We start from the raw sequence: 12,896 nt of genomic DNA, 5'->3' as shown, positions 1-12,896 counted from the left end.
AATCAAGTTCTATTTTTCCTTACAATTCATACATCTTAAAGGGGTTGTCAAACTACAATAAAAGATATCTTATACTGACCCTTGAATGCCACTGAATAATGGTCCTTTAATTTTTATATATACTTACTGGTGTTCCAGCGCTGACCAGAGCTCGTCTCTCTGCGACCTGCCTGGTACCAAATGGGCCTGCAGACCCAAGTGCTATGCTGTGTACTACCTTACAATGACATATAGCAGTATAACTTGTACACTGCAGTGTACTAGAAGCTGGAGGGCAGCATACAAGCTGGAGAGATGGGACAAGGATATATAAGCTATGTACACCATGAACTAAGTCATAACATGGAGAAATTTTTATGTTTTATTTTTATTTCAGTGGAAAACCCCTTAAATAAGACATAAGTGACATCAATAATCGAAAATTTAGAATCTGAAGGACATTATCTATGCATATAAAAAGCACTTCTGTATTGTAGTAAACAATCAAGCCATATTGCAGTTTGTGAAGAAAGTTTGTATTTCTTTAGATTACATACATAAATTACCTTGTAATCTTAACGTTCCAGCATCGCCACTACCATTTTCCACATCGCTGGAAGCGCTGCTAGCTTGAGGCTGCTTCCGCTCATTCTGAGGCTCCAAGATGTCTCGATATTTAGATACCATGAGCACCGAGATGAAGTAAACAACAGCCAGTGCTAGAAACTGAGCTTGTTTGCTATCATCCTACATAATGAAAATAGGAAGCAATGTAATAAACGCACAGACTGCCTTTCAAATGTAGAAGTTTACAAAAACATTTATGCCAAGTTTACAAAAATTTGAATTCAGATATATTGTGAACTTATCATGTACTGCATATGTTAACATTTATTTATCCACAACAGAATTGCAGTTTGCATATACAAGCGATTTAAAAATAGCAATAAACAAAACAAGGTGTTAAACTGAGAGAGACATGACTCCATACTAGGTCTATTAAAGAAACAGAAAACATTGCAATTTACTGCTCTAAACTGACATATTAAGGACAATAGGCAGACATTACAGTTAATGAAAAAAAACACTTTTCCTGCCAAGTGAAAAATAGCACTCTCTTGCGGTTAAAAACACAGTCTACTACATTTCCATAATAATTTGGCCATAAAGTGGCACTGCCACAGGGATCCAGAATAAAAGCTTAAACCCTGGTCAGCTAATAAGGCCATGCCTACTTAAAAAGTAGGTGAAGCCCCTTCCACCAACTAGTATAACTGCACCAGTGCCATCCCTGAAACCTGTGTGATTTGGGAGATAGTCACCCATGCCAGCACCTGCAAAGCCGCTTCTGCAGACATGAAAGCTCTCAGAAGCTCTACCAGGTTGTCAGACAGCAGCTCATCTGAGAAGCCATGTCAGCTATTGGCGGCTCAGGATGATGGCATTAATAAGAGTGTGAGGATTACAACTTCTAACATCCTCAAGTCAGCTATGTCAGAATGGGCTATATATTAGCGACAAAGTCAGCATGTTCAAAGGGAATGGGCACATTCATGTAAATGGGAAGAGGAAGCAGAAAAACATTAGCATATCCCATCCACACATGCAAGTGTCTTCTGCTGGCAAGGGAAGAACAAATTCAACCACGTGAACAGTTGCACATTTGAAGTGCCTATTGATGCAAGGGGAAAATAAAACAAAACAACACGTATTAAGGCTACATAACTACTGACATTTGAGATCGATATTATTGCATAGTCTCCAGTGCACGGAAAGGGAACGAGTAGCATTCTGATAAAGGTGTTCCGATAAATGGAATGCAAGTAACAAAAGCCAATGGGTTTGGTAAAACTAGGATCGATGAGTTTTAGTGTTACATATTAAAAATACATCTAAAAACACACAAGTCAAACACCAGTTGATATAGGGACTAATACTTCCTGAGCTAATCAGTAAAATAAGCACAACATTATACTCTGAGAAACAAATTCACATTTAATGCTGCAATAAGGTATTGATCTGCCGCTCACCACATCTCTGAAGACTACAGCTCGTAAGCGGTTTATATCCATGTCTTGCAGAAGCCTATCAAGGTCTCTGATAGGAAAAATTCCTGCTGTCGCAATGTCAATTGGGTTCTGAATAAATACCAGAAAGAAAGAAAAATTACACAAGTGAGTTTTTTTTGTTTGTTTTTTTTACTAGAATACCATTAGTCACCTGAAGTTTAAATGAACAACATCTATCCCTAAGCATAGTGCTGATTAGCGCAGTCTATTTGGTACCTGTCCACACAAGTAATATTAATGTATTTTATTTATAAACTAGTATTTATTCAGATCTAAAATTGTTAGATATGGATTAGACTACTCCATTTGCCCCTTTTGAAAGGACTAACAAAATCGCTGCCATTCCAGTGAGGTCATGTGAGAGGATAGGTCCAATTTATACAGGTTACATCACAAGTAGGAAGGACAAACTGGCAAATGCAAACTGATTGCAGTGCATTTGGTAACCACTGTTATAAATACAATATAAAACTGCTTTCCAATTTTAATAGGAGGAGGAAATGGACCTGATGTGGCCTACCTGTCTATAATTGATCTAAATTGGTATTAGTCTAGCAACAAACTCCAGCACTATTTTTTAAGCAGCAGTGATGTGGTACATATTACATTTTCTCGCCTTTGTATTGGTCTGATGGAAAAGTTAAAGACCACTGTAAATTAAAAATGTAACTGACTCCACCTGCAGAGCTTGTTGTGACCTTTTTGTAAGCCACTTCTGTTTTCCCATTATTGCTTTATTCACTTACAAAGACTTTTCAGAATCAAAATATAACGGAATTGGATGTCACGGAAGTGCCAACACGACTTTTAAGAATTTGCATGTTCATGTATATTATAAATTGAGGTAGAGCAGTAAACAATGGCAATTCATACAGTAAAATATATTTTATTTATTAAACAAATAAACCACTCTAAGATTGGCACAGATTTCACAATGACGTAATCCAACTGGAGAACATTTCTACATAATCCTCATCCAAAAACACCATCAGTGAAGTGTGAATACCATTCTCTCACACTCCCATACTCACCGTGATCATTTAGCGGCAACAGAGGACAGTTTTATTTCATGATACTTGCAGGTAATAGGTAAAATTAATAAAAATGAGAAAACACAAACAGATTTACACTGCAAAACCTGCCGATTTTATATAATCATTAGTCTACAATGATCCAGTGTTGTGGAGCAGTACACACAGAACAGGTTTGCTATACAGCCATGCAAGGTTCTGTGATCAATGAAAGCTCAGAGTACACAGTCCTTTTTGTTAGAAGCTTAATGAGAAACACAGTTTTACAGCGAGCTCTACACACACATATTACCTTTGCTGTGCTCACCAGGCCATGAATTGCCTTCTGGTTTTTCATATTTTCTCCTGTGGATTTTAATTGCAAGTGCTGCTGACACTCTAGACAATTCCTAACAGCAACCGCACAGACTGAAAGGAAAGGGGGGGGGGGGGGGGGGGGGAAACAAACAGGCAATTATAGTCATTTTACCAATTACAAACAACATTCAATAAAATCAAGACAACACCCAACTCAGAATCAAGTTACTGGAGTGTTCACTTTCCGACATAACATCTAATCTCTTACCTTACAGATAAATTGGCAGATACTGCTTCCAGAAAATCTAGAACCCATATACATCCAAGCTCTCTGGCCAGCTTTGGAGGAAGCTGACCCAGAGAGCATGCTGTATACAGAGCAGACTGCACAAAAGCATTATGCAGAAAAATAATAAAATGACAAAATCTAAACATAACGAGCAATTATGTATCAAAAACTTTGCAAGGAAGCTAAATCACAAGCAAATGAGGATGTAAGGAAATGTAGCAGCTCCTATCTGTTTTTATGCTGAATCCATATATTCTTAACACTACTGCCACTTGTATGTGTGTTTGTGTTTGCACGCTGTACAGGATGCATCTTGTATTTCTAGGGAGAGTTCACTGAAAAGGTATATACTGGCGATCATTGGAGGCCAATAAATGATAAAAGCCAGTACACTGTATTATTAATTCTATAGTAATGTTGTCTCAAAGATCCCTTACTAAATAAAACAGGTCTGAAATGCTTAATATCAAATCATAGTACCAACAAAAAGCAAAACACTTTTATGGACATTTTACCACTAGGAACACTGTCTGTAGAGATCTCATATTACCTTAGCTGATTGAGAAGAATGGTAGTTTTGCAATAACCACATTGATGTAAAAATGGAAATATAACAAAATCAGAGGAATAAGGTAGCACAAAATTAATCTGGTAGATTCAAGGCCAGCTCACCTAATCGAAGACACTGCCGCAAAACTCCCCCAGATGACATGTTCTTTTCAGCCTCTATGTCTGCAAAGCCCAAGGAACTCGCAAAAATGAGGACATCCACCAGGCCAATTGCTCTTTGCAGGAATGTAATAGATGCCTCTATAGATAAGCCTTGGGTTGGTTCAATATTCTCCAATTCATGCTGAAAGAAGAACAGATTCCAAATGGTTTATGCAGGTTAAGATGTTTATTTGGACCAGAGGCCATAGTGTACTTCAGAACAGAAACGTTTTATGGTAGAAGTAACAGACAAAAGAGCTGTGGGCATTGCAAAAGTATAATGCAAAAAACAGTCTATATATATTTATGAATCTCAGGCATTAACGAAGCAAAACACGCCAGCATGTACTAATATGCTGGACTGATGTGGCTGCATGCGATTATGGCTAGCAAGACTGCAAGAAGAGTCCTTGAAATAGAGGTGATTGTTGGAGCTCATTTCACAAAGCTTCAGTGACCAAGACAGCTCAACCTGCTAATGTTTTACAAGTCACCATCTACATCACATTTTGCCAGCATGGTTTGGGTGCAGCCATGCCTTTAGAAGGCAAGGTGAATGATAATCACTACTTAATATTTCAAAATCATCTCACACACACTAATAAGTAAATATTAGTTTGTACAGTATGAAGGTATTCATATTCATGTGCTTAATAAGCTGCCATCCTCACCGTAGCTGACGTCGCTGCAGAAAGTAGTGGTAGTATACCACCACAAGCCATTATCATGTTGTCAGTAATTTGAGAGATGAGGTGGATTGTATTGTGCACAAAAATTACATTATCACTGCTGTTCACAAAGTCCATTATAGTCTTTGTAGAGTGGCTACAACAGAAAGAAATACAAGAAAGACAATTAAATATGCATAGTAAAGTTATGCTTCATAAGAATTACCTAATCTGGAGAGGACATTAAAAACGGCTAGTGACAAACATCCTAACAGTACACTAGTGAAGTGAGCCATGGGCATAAGGTAGAGAGACACGGTTATATCACATTAAACTATATATACAGTATATTGTATAGCAGTGTTAGGCATTTGTTTTACCATAGCTTTTAGAGGGAACAGAGATTAGGGTATGTGGATACCAGAAGCTATGTTTGCTTGTTGGTTTTCTAATAACTAGAGAACTATGCCATATTTAAAACTTTGCATTATAATTCTCAGGAAGAAAAAGGATGATAAAGAGAAATGTGTAGACATTAAGAATTTACCTAAACACAGGTTCCATCCAAAAGGTTACAAGACGTCTCACAAGGTGGGATGAATAAAAGATGAAGACGTGTTGGGATTTTACATGTAACCAATAAGAATGGTTTATACTACTGTCTAGAGACATTTACTCAGTCAGCAGTCACTTTCTGACATTGACAGGGATCACCATTCTCAAAGACCCTATTGCACGTCATTTTTATGATCTTTTTCTTTTGAATAAAAGATTTTTTATTAAAAAAAACAAAAAAAAAACACCTATCTTTGTCATACTCCTAGAGAAGGTCTCATATGTTTATTTGAACAACTTCCAACAAAACGTACAAAGAGGACATATATGCACATTAAGGTCATTACTTTTATTATTTGTTTTTAAAAGCACTGTATGTATGGCAGGATCTATGCAATTAAACAAGTGGACGTATATCTAGCGGAAGGGAACAGTTTGCATGTCACCTCCCACAATCTAAAGCAATGTATAAGTCCTCAGCTTCTGTGAGCAAGTACTATGGTACAATATGTATACATTCAGCTTAAATAAAGATGCTACTATAAGCTACCTGCTGAGAGGGGCTTGTGGATCCTGTCACCCCTCCTCAACCAGAACATTAATAGTTGCTTTATATAAAACTGAACTGTTCAAGCTTCAGATCATTTAATCATTTTATATTTCCCCAAAGGTAAGGCTTCACATAAGATGTACAAGGTTTCATATTATTTCAGGTCTCAGCAACACACTGACAGAGAAATTATTTGTCGTTTTAAACTGATGGTAGAAAACTAACCTTCGCCACATTTGGATATCTGTTTCAATGGAAAATAAAAGGTCTGTGAGCAGCCGCTGGTGCATCATTGACCATTTAAACTCAGGGATACGAAACATTGTAGAGCGTGAATCTCTTCTCTGTCCATCGGATGGAGTCACTCGTTCTCCTTCATGTGCAGCCGGCTGCTTTACAGGCTATTCACAAGCAAACATAGGAATAAAGTAAACATAATGCTACATGCAATGGATTAAAGAGAAGGCCAATCCCACATCTATAACGGCATCCATGGAAAGAAAAAGCTGCTACAAGTTTGTTTCTCAGTTTTTAGAACTCAGATTTTTAAGCAAAAAAATATATTACTTAAATCCAGCTTATTTTCCAATCATTTTTACAGTAAAAATATTTACGTGCGCCATCTAATCTATTTAGAGAAGCATTACATACGCAATTAGAAGTTTCCATTTAATTCAAATCAATGGTTTTTCTCAGTGCATTCAGACAGTATAAAACTAAAAGTCAAAAGTATCTACTTTTTCTAATGCAGTTTTATGTTCATCTGTGTTGCATTCATGCATTAAGCAGGACTTCATTCAATTGAAAATAAATTCATGTGCACTGAGCTGGACTCTTATCAAACGAAGTAAAGTCCTGCGCAATGCACGAAGACCACATGTCCTTGCAAACGTCCAGTTCAAATGGACAACACTGACCTAAAAAAGGACTGTAATAGGCACTAGCACTCTCTTGAAACTTGCCTAAAAATGATGACTGCAGTAAATAAAAATACATGTCTAAATACCTCAGGTACAGTTCTTGGAGATGGGTCCTGCTCACTGCTGGCACTGGCTTTTAGTTCTAAGTTCTCAGTATCAGAAGCAATGCTTGACACATCAAGTTTAGCAATTTTCTTATCAGAGTTCTGAACATCTGAGGTGCTGGTGTTTAGATCTCCTGTGTCAACTGAATTAGGTATAACAGTAGAAGCCATGCCCTTGTCTACAGTTACTGCACAAGCGTCCACATTTTCCTGGGAGACAGGTGTCGTCTCTGTGACTTGAGTGACAGTCTCATCTTTAGGAGTTGTCTCTGTTGATAGACTGTTAGGATGTACATCTGAGGTATCAACAGCTTCTGTACACCACAATTGTGTGCTCACTGCCTCATTGTTACTTTCTGTGGGGCTTTCCTTCTTCTGTAATTCCAAATTCTCACTGTCTTTTGAAAGCTCAGTCTCCGTTGCCAAGTCTTGACTGTCTACCGCAGTAAAGTCCCCATTTGCTTGGCCTTCCACCACATCCTGGTTCTCTGCGACTCTACTTGAAGAGTCAACACATTCAAGCACATTATATTTAGCACCTAGTGTAGAGGTAGCTTCTACAGTCTGACTTTCAATGGAGGCTGTGTTTATAGTCTCTGGGGAACCCTTTGACTCACTTCCTGGGACCTCTGCATTAATTTCATTTTTATTATGTGATACTGCATCATTGCCAATATCTACTTCAGATTCTGTATTGCTATGCAGGTTTTCTAAGGTGAGAGAATGGCTCTCCTCGCCCATGTGCCTCTGTTCCATTTCTGTAGTTATAGCACGGTCTGGAGTCTCGGTATCTGATGGGGCTTCCGGCACTTCCAGAGGTGGTGTTTGAAACTGTCCATTGCACCCAGAGACTGTGCGTATGGGACTTGAGGGTCCAGGGCCTATTTCTCCATCCACGCGATCTTCATATTCCCTGAAGACCTGAGCCAAGCTTTCTTTGTGCATTTCAAAAGTGACCTGAAAATGGATAGAAGCTATAATGAATATATGTTATTTTTCAGTTACATTTTTGTTCAAATAAGTGTCCTATAGTTCTGCATCTTATGATCCAACACAAAAACTACTAAAGTAAATAATGTCTTTAAAAAAAAATGATGTTGCAAAATGAGTTGCCCAAAAATATTTTTCACTAAACAGGAAAACAAAAATGCTCAAACTAGATAACATTTATCATAAAAAATAAAAAACCGTAATGAAAAGATTATAAAGATGACAATATGAAATGAGTCTTCATCGAAATATCATGCTCCTTTATTTATATAATTCCTGCATATTCCAAAGCGCTTTCCAGAATATACTTCACATCAGTCCCTGCCCCAGTGGAGCTTACAATTTATATTTCCAACCATTAGCAACCAATTAATCTTCCAGTACTGCATGTGTTTGGTCTGTGAGAGGAAACCCATGCAAACACGAGGAGAACAGACAGACAAACACGGCACAGATAGTAGCCTGGTCGGAAGTGAACACACAGTGGCCTAGTGGTTAGCACTTCTGCCTCACAGCACTGGGGTCATGAGTTCAATTCCCAACCATGGCCTAATCTGTGTGGAGTTTGTATGTTCTCCCTGTGTTTGCATGGGTTTCCTCCGGGTGCTCTGGTTTCCCCCCACACTCCAAAAACATACTTGTAGGTTAATTGGCTGCTATCAAAATTGACCCTAGTCTCTCCCTCGCTGTCTGTCTGTGTGTGAGTGTGTGTCTATATTAAGGAATTTAGACTGTAAGCTCCAATGGGGCAGGGACTGATGGGAGAGAGTTCTCTGTACAGCGCTGCGGAATTAGTGGCGCTATATAAATAAATGGTGATGATGATGATGCCAGTGCTGCGAGGTAGCAATGCTAACCACTGCGCCACCGAGATGCCCAGTTAAGATGAAGCAATTCAGCCACATTTGTAAATAAAGTATATCTAATTAAAATAATTCATTATTTAGAAAACATTCTATTTAAATCAAAAACCATGATATTTTTTTTAAAATGATGCAGAAGTGAAGCGTTTCTCCATGCAACATGGAAAAGGTCAATCAGAAAAAACAAACTGTAAAAAGCCTCAAGGCAGCACCTACGGACATCTCCAGCGAGATCCTTTATCCATTTAATCTTTGTTTCAGAATTGCAAATGTGCATTAACCCATAGCAGCAAATAAGCAATTTATTTTGGTGGAACTACTGCAAATTAGACAATAAAACAAGATTTGTGAGTGATTACTGAGGGATGTTGCTCTCCAGCAAATTTCCAGTAAACAACCCCCAATGCTTTGTTCCTGATAATGCCACTGCATGAAGATCTTATAAGAACAATATTTATTAAAGGTGTATAATGGAATAAAATGTTGCAATTAATTTAGAATTATATATAATATTTATTTTGTTCTAATACTCCCTGCCATGTTGCAGAATTTAGTCACAGAATAGTCTCTGTACTGATAGCATTACTAACATGCTGTAATATGACACTTGTAGGTTCTAAAAACAAACCAAGCAATACACAAATCAAAACCAGTAGTACTGACTGCGTTTTTATACAATGCACAAACCAAATCATTTAAATTGTGAAAGAAACAAAAACATTTTACTCAATTATCTGCATGCAAGTGCAGTTGTCACAAGCCACACGTGCCACTAGATAACTAAACCAGATTGTTTTATTTTGTCTTTATTAATATACTATATTGTTTTTAGATTACTTGGAGAGCAACAGTTTTTACAATATCAGAAAGAGGCCAGACAGTATCTAGCTAGTCAATTTAATGGTTGTTATTCTGCTGTCACTTGCATGTGTAATGGAAAAGCTGATAGTTTGCAATTAATTACTAGATTTTGTTCTAAATTAGCCAGCTAAAAGACCAGTCATTAATCTTCACTGTGATTGGAAAGTTAATCCATACATGTACACAATCTCAAAATAAATAGTTCCAGTCTACCAACTCCCACACTGCTAGTTTACCTTCAATTCCCTGTAAGGATAAACAAACAAGAGAAAACTGAATAGCACTCCTTTGCAGATGTATCTATTGAAGCACAAAGAGATGAAATAGAAAAACAGAAGGTGGGGAGAGGGGGTAGATAAACAAAAACACTTAGCCCCCCATCTCATTTGGGATTTCAGATAGTGTGTAGACTGCTCCTGTAAAGAAAACATACCCCACTTACACCCCAAACACTGAGCCCGTTCCATGAAAACACATTCTCATACTTTTTTTATAGAAATCGTTTAAGCAAATATTACAACAAGTTATACAATGCACAAATGTCAAGTGTTTTACATGTCAACTTGTTTCTATATTTTGTTTTTAAATAAAACGGAGATAAAGTAATAATAACATGTAGAATTCTGTTTATTACAAGACACATTTTACTAAGTATAGATATTTCTTTACTTGACAATATCACTTCAATAAAAATACCATGTCAGTCTACATGAAATGTATAGTAATGTTAGCATACTTCTGTAAACCTGTCATTTTCCACTGATCAGATTATCATTTGTTAATGTAATACCTCGGTTAGGACAAGATGACGTTTGACTACAAGCACTCCTTGCTGATACCAATAGTGAGGTCAAGAATGTGCAGATAGAAAAGTCCAAACACAGGCAGCCTCCAAGAGGAACCGTGTCAGACAAGTCAGACAGGCTGCATAAACTAGGGAGATTATCTACTTATCATTGCATTTGTCAATAAGCAATTCAGTAAGGTACTTGTTTGATTTTAGATTACAAACACTGTATAGCCATTATATACATAAAAATATTGTTAGCAATAAAAGAGTATTGCCATTTATGTCACATGTGTACAAACATTTTGATAGGAAAATAAACTAATTTACAAGAAGGAAGCAGTTATTACTGTATTTCATAATCACAGCTCCTCACAACATTTGGTTTTTACAAATCCTTTGAAATCCATTCATTATAATGAAATAAAATAACTATCCGGCTTTAGACAACTATGTGCATTAATCAGAACAAAATACATTTAAAACCCATAACAAAAATATGCTACAGTAAAACAAAAATCAAACAAGCTGTTTGGGGGCTGGTCTGGTACATACATAAAAGACACGGCAACAAAAAAAATGTGCCTAATGCCACAGGGGCATCTAGCTAGAGAAGACTGGAAATAATTGAGCTAGTCAAAGCTTTGCAGATGCTTGGGTAATGATAGCTCACTTAACTTCCCAACCTTACCCCACTGCTGGAACGTTCTCAACAATTCTGGAGCTATACACTAAACACAACTGTTCTTACATTCCACACATTGTACTGGAATCTGCTCACTTGCATGCCGTTTGGAAATGTCAAACAAAAAAGCTTCAGTAAGGCAGATAAAGTGAAACAATCCATTTAGATACTGGATATTGAAAGGATGCATAAAATGTTTCCAGACTATTTCATATAGTTCACTATGAGCTGTTCCATCCCATTTTCTCTTTTCTTTAATTATTTTGTTTGGTCACTCCTATGATAATATTCTTAGGTATGTCATTTGACTTAATTAGGTCTGTGGTTAAATGCATAAATTTAAACACATTTCACAAGGAGACACATCTTAAAGATGATCGTTAAACCTCGAACCAAAAGGCTGTCACTTGTATTTAACCAATGAACAGTTGGAATTTAAATGTCAAAGGGCACACATGTTTAAGGCTTGTTAATCAAATAAAATGTAAGAACAAATAGTATTTATTTTGAAATATGTGCATCAGCATTTCTACAAACAGTTGTTCATTGAAATTCAAAAATGTATTTCAGTACACAAAATTCAAACAATGGTGCACTATAAAGTGTAAGTGCCTCTGTAAGTATTAGACAGTTTACAGATTTATCCATAAACCAAAACACACTTCTAAAAATATATTATTTCTTTTTTTATGTGCAGTACTGTGTATACCCAATTTTCTTTAAAAAAGCTGTTGTGGAATAAACAAATTGCATTTATACATGCTAAATTTACACCTACAAATCTAAAACATGATCTTATCTATTACGGAAAGCGTGGGTACTCTTTTTTTTTTTTTTTTTTTTTTTTTTATAAAAAGTGAACCAAAAAGGATAAATGTATATTACTAATGATTTGAGTATAAAACGGGAAAAAAAAAACACGGGGGGGAAAAAACTGAGATAACTCTGATTCGGTTTGAGAAAAATAACGAGAGTCGTACAATTATGCTGGTGTAGCAGTTACTGCTTAGAAAGTGTGGTTCAGCTGTGGGAGGAGAGGGCTACATTGACAAACAGCTACGCTGCTACAAAGGTGGCAGGAAATCTATCAAACTGGACAATAAAATTGCAATTGAGTTTCTTTGGCTTTTTATAGCAGACGCGCGTATCTTGATATGTAGCACTGCAGAGCCTTTCCAATTTTGGAACACTTGTTCTTTTATCAAAGAAAGGTGTTGTAAATTGGTAGCCAAAGGTTACGGCGATCTTGAAATAATGAGAGGAGTTAATTGCAGACAGTTACACCGCTACAAAAACTGTACATCTGGATTATTAGCGGTCTGCCTGCCTCATGCAATGGGTTAACATTCATAATTTAGGAACACAAAATGTAATCTAGGTTTTCTAAAAAATCAGTTTACATTTTATAACAGTTCTCTAAACTATTAAAAATTCTTCCATTTTCAACGTAAAACCTACATGTTACAAAGTAGGTTACACAGCTTCCTCTGCCAGCATCACTAGGCAAAGCCCAGCCAAACATTTGCAGCACATTACC

General features: G+C 36.8%; 1 protein-coding gene across 1 annotated transcript in view; it reads right to left on the bottom strand.

Moving 5' to 3' along the window:
* LRBA (LPS responsive beige-like anchor protein) overlaps window positions 1-12,896 on the bottom strand; it is a 478,343-nt gene that overhangs the window by 406,298 nt on the left and 59,149 nt on the right. The window contains exons 22-28 of the mRNA XM_075198883.1: window positions 7,156-8,130; window positions 6,375-6,550; window positions 5,048-5,201; window positions 4,338-4,518; window positions 3,372-3,487; window positions 2,010-2,117; window positions 546-726 (exon numbers count right to left, since the gene is read on the bottom strand). Coding sequence (XP_075054984.1) covers window positions 546-726; window positions 2,010-2,117; window positions 3,372-3,487; window positions 4,338-4,518; window positions 5,048-5,201; window positions 6,375-6,550; window positions 7,156-8,130 — 1,891 coding nt within the window. The remainder of the gene's footprint in view (window positions 1-545; window positions 727-2,009; window positions 2,118-3,371; window positions 3,488-4,337; window positions 4,519-5,047; window positions 5,202-6,374; window positions 6,551-7,155; window positions 8,131-12,896) is intronic.

This window comes from Mixophyes fleayi, chromosome 1 (assembly GCF_038048845.1).
Source record: "Mixophyes fleayi isolate aMixFle1 chromosome 1, aMixFle1.hap1, whole genome shotgun sequence".
Taxonomy (NCBI): domain Eukaryota; kingdom Metazoa; phylum Chordata; class Amphibia; order Anura; family Limnodynastidae; genus Mixophyes; species Mixophyes fleayi.
This window is presented reverse-complemented; position numbering and strand designations above follow the sequence as displayed.